The 3,564-nt window shown below is 33.8% G+C and overlaps 1 protein-coding gene across 1 annotated transcript; it reads right to left on the minus strand.

Moving 5' to 3' along the window:
- Positions 1-202: 202 nt before the first annotated feature.
- On the minus strand, positions 203-2,222 carry LOC114181214 (UDP-glycosyltransferase 83A1-like). Its single transcript, XM_028067604.1, has 2 exons — positions 1,689-2,222; positions 203-1,260 (listed from the first exon to the last, which is right to left on the minus strand). The coding sequence occupies exons 1-2, from the start codon at positions 2,170-2,172 to the stop codon at positions 371-373; spliced, it is 1,374 nt and encodes a 457-aa protein (XP_027923405.1). The 5' UTR covers positions 2,173-2,222; the 3' UTR covers positions 203-370.
- Between the last annotated feature and the right edge of the window lie 1,342 nt (positions 2,223-3,564).

Raw genomic sequence — 3,564 nt, forward strand, 5'->3', positions numbered from 1 at the left:
GCAAGTACCCTGTCCTCGGAGTGCAGATGGTAGGGAAATCCAGGAGTAGTCCAGAGAGGAATAGAAGGAGGTTCGACACAGAGGGTTCTTGAGATCGTCTAATTTCGCACTAAAATAATATTGATACAGGTACAATATATATATATATATATATATATATATATATATATATTATTTTATTTTTGAAACAAACAATACAGAATTTACATATGCTCATAAATTAGCTACATTCTTTTCACAAGCAAATAATTCATTAGTAATTAAAGCTAAACTTGAGCCGAAGATAACTGCATATGAAATACATAAACTACATGGTATACAAACACACTAATCCAGATCAAGAGTTAACATATTCACACAATGTCAACTCTTATTCTTCTATCTCCTTCACAAACTTCTTAAGATTCTCATAGGATGTTCCTCCTTTTGCTATGTTGTTCAACACTTTCTCCTTCAACACCATAGACCTAGATTTCATGTTCTTATCATCATTAAAGAACTGTTCCACTTTATTTTTCAACTCCTCTCGTGATACAACTCCATTTTTATCTTTGTCAATCCCCAACCCAACATTTAACTCATCACAAATATGTGTTTTGTTGGAAGGTTGGTCTCCAAAGTATGGCCAACACAAGAAAGGTACCCCATTGGACAAACCTTCCATGGTAGAGTTCCAACCACAATGAGTAACAAAACATGCTATGGCAGGGTGGCTTAAAACCTTTTGTTGAGGAGCCCAACTCACTATCTTACCTTTGTGCCCTTTGAATTCATGAGGGTATTCCATTTTATTGTCTTCTCTTATAACCCAAAGAAAAGTTCTGTTGGTGAGGTCTAGTCCTAGGGCAAGTTCATTGAATTGGTTTTGGTCAAAAAGAGTGAAACTTCCAAATGCAACATACACCACAGAACCATGAGCTTGTTCATCTAGCCAACTCATGCAAGAGTGATCTTCCTCCCAGAATTGTCCCATTGATTTTGTAGTTGCACTTTTGTTATTATCATTATCATTGTTCCTCAACAATGGCCCAATTGGGAGGATCTTCGGCATGTACAATAATGTCCCAGGTTCAAGTTCAGGTGTGGTGTTGCAAAGCCACCATTCTGTCAAATGAATATGTTCTGCACAATACAACAAATACTTGAGCACTTTCTTACCAGTTTTTGGCTCACCCATATTCAACCAGAAAAAGTCTTCTGTGTCCATCTCAGGCATACTTGGCGAAATCCGAATTCTCCTTTCTGCCGTTAATGTTAATCCTTCAGTGGAAAACCCCGACAGAAAAAGAAAATAATTAGCTTATACAATATATTATATATGTCGAAGATTTATCTTGATTAAAAATACGACGAATTTATAATATATAAGTGTGTAGTGACATCTAACTCTTAAGTTAATAAAGATAATTAAAAATTATTTGAGTCTCATCCAAATAACCTTTATAAATAAAAGTAAAGAATTGTGGGAAACAAAAAATTTAGGAGGGAAAAATATATAAGATTAGGGGACAAAGTTATTTGGTAAGAGTTTTAACAAAATCAGGAAGCTCATGCTCAACTACATGTAAGTCTGCTATTGCAAATCTCATTTTAGAAATTATTTTTTTAAGATTAAATTAGATTTAAAGTTCAATTTTTTAATCTTGATATCTAAATCAGAGTCTAAAAAGAAATTATAATATTGTTACCTAGATCAGAGTCTACAATGCCATCATGAATAAGCATAGGGACGCTATGCAGCAAGGTGAAAATAGATGCTGATGCTGGACACAACACTGCTCCTTTGATTCCCATTTTCCTTCCAACATCCAAAGCCCAAGCCATGCACAAATCTGCAACAATGAGGTTGATTTTACTCTCACCTTTCAGATGAATATCCTCTATGAGCTTCTCAAGTGCTTCTGGCATGGCTTTTGGAATGGCCTCACACAGCTTGGCCTGATCGTTTCTGTCATCATGAGGTCCTAAACCATCAGGGATTGATACCAACTTCAGCACTGATTCTTCATCTTGTTGCTCCACCATGGAACTCACCACTCTCCTGTGGTTAAACTCTGTGTTCACAAAAATTACTTTGCATCCATTCTCGACCAACTTCTGTGAGAATGTCATCATGGGATTCACATGCCCTTGTGCTGCATATGGTATAGCTAACACAGTTGGAATTCCCATTATTTGGGTTTCTATTGATTCTGATTTCTGAGGCTAATTATGCATTCATTGTTCATATATCATATATATATAGGCCCTATCCTCACTATATCATAATCAAATGTCTGTAGAAAGTTTCTTGTGTTCATATCAATGATTTTGTTATCCTATACCTTTTCAAATTTCCTTTTACTTCTCTGATTCGACTTCTAGTGTTTTTATTATCATTAAACTTGTGGTTTAGAAGTATTGAATTAGGAGAATTATATAATTATTATAAGAAATATCTGTTTTAATTTGAATGTATCTGAAAGGGAAGGTAACAAATATGAAGTTTTCCAAATAATAAAATTTTCTAAAATTTGACAACTTTTGTAAATTAATAAATGGAGATAAACTATTTTATTTGTTTGATCACGTACTTTCCAAGATTCGTGTTTTCTGAGTTTGCTAATAAGTTTCCATTCCAAGAAAAAGAAAATTACTATTTCGTTACGAAATGGTATTCGTATATAAAACAAATGGACAGATTGGTGTGAACATTGCATTTCACACTTAAGAAAGGCTAATTTGTAAGGTAACGATTTAGTCAATTTTCCACAAACGTCAACTAGTCAAAATACCATAATTTATATATTATTCACATTTTTTTAACTAATATTTACTTGGAAAGAAGACAGTCACACGTAAGAGTTCATGTGTTTGTGCAATTGCTCTTTCGTGCTTGGAGTACCTAACCAATGTTGAAATAAAAAAACATCCAATATATATATATATACTTTCATCTACATACATTAATTTTTACCACATTTACTAGTGCAGAAAAGGCCTATTACATCGGTTATTTTGGACTTATTACATCGGTCAGTGGACCGATGTAGTAGTACCCGATGTAATAAGTGCTTCAGATATTACATCGATCCAAGGACCCGATATAATATCTACAACATACAACCTCGGTCACTGTAACCGCTGTAAGCCTTGAAAAATAAGAAAACAGAGTCTGAATAGATATTACATCGGTTATTGCACAAAATCGCTGTAATATGGGTGCTATTACATCAGTTAAGGTCACAACCGATGTAATAGGTACGTGTTTTTTTTTTGAAAAGTTGGCCTGTTTTGGGAACTATCCAATAACCTGCAAAAGTGACAAAAAATTCAGATTCTAGACAATTCAAATTTTGGTTTCCTAAGATACAGCCATTTACTAAAGCCTATCAAAACTATTAGGCTAAATGTTAAGGCCACAAAATACCTAAGATACAATGATTTACTAAAGCCTATCAAAACTTTAGGCTAAATGTTAAGGTCACAAAATACCTAAAATATCCAAAATAAAACATTTCTAATGGCTATCAAAACTAATGTTTTAGCCTCAAAAAATAACTTGCCCATTCCTTGCGAATTTCT

Source organism: Vigna unguiculata, chromosome 4, assembly GCF_004118075.2.
Source record: "Vigna unguiculata cultivar IT97K-499-35 chromosome 4, ASM411807v1, whole genome shotgun sequence".
NCBI classification, from domain to species: domain Eukaryota; kingdom Viridiplantae; phylum Streptophyta; class Magnoliopsida; order Fabales; family Fabaceae; genus Vigna; species Vigna unguiculata.

Excerpts from the sequence above, each read along its gene's own strand:
- LOC114181214 (XM_028067604.1), bottom strand. The coding sequence starts at position 2,172 with ATGGGAATTCCAACTGTGTTAGCTATACCATATGCAGCACAAGGGCAT. Across the intron at positions 1,261-1,688 it reads CATTGTAGACTCTGATCTAG|GATTAACATTAACGGCAGAA; the intron begins GTAACAATATTA and ends TTTCCACTGAAG.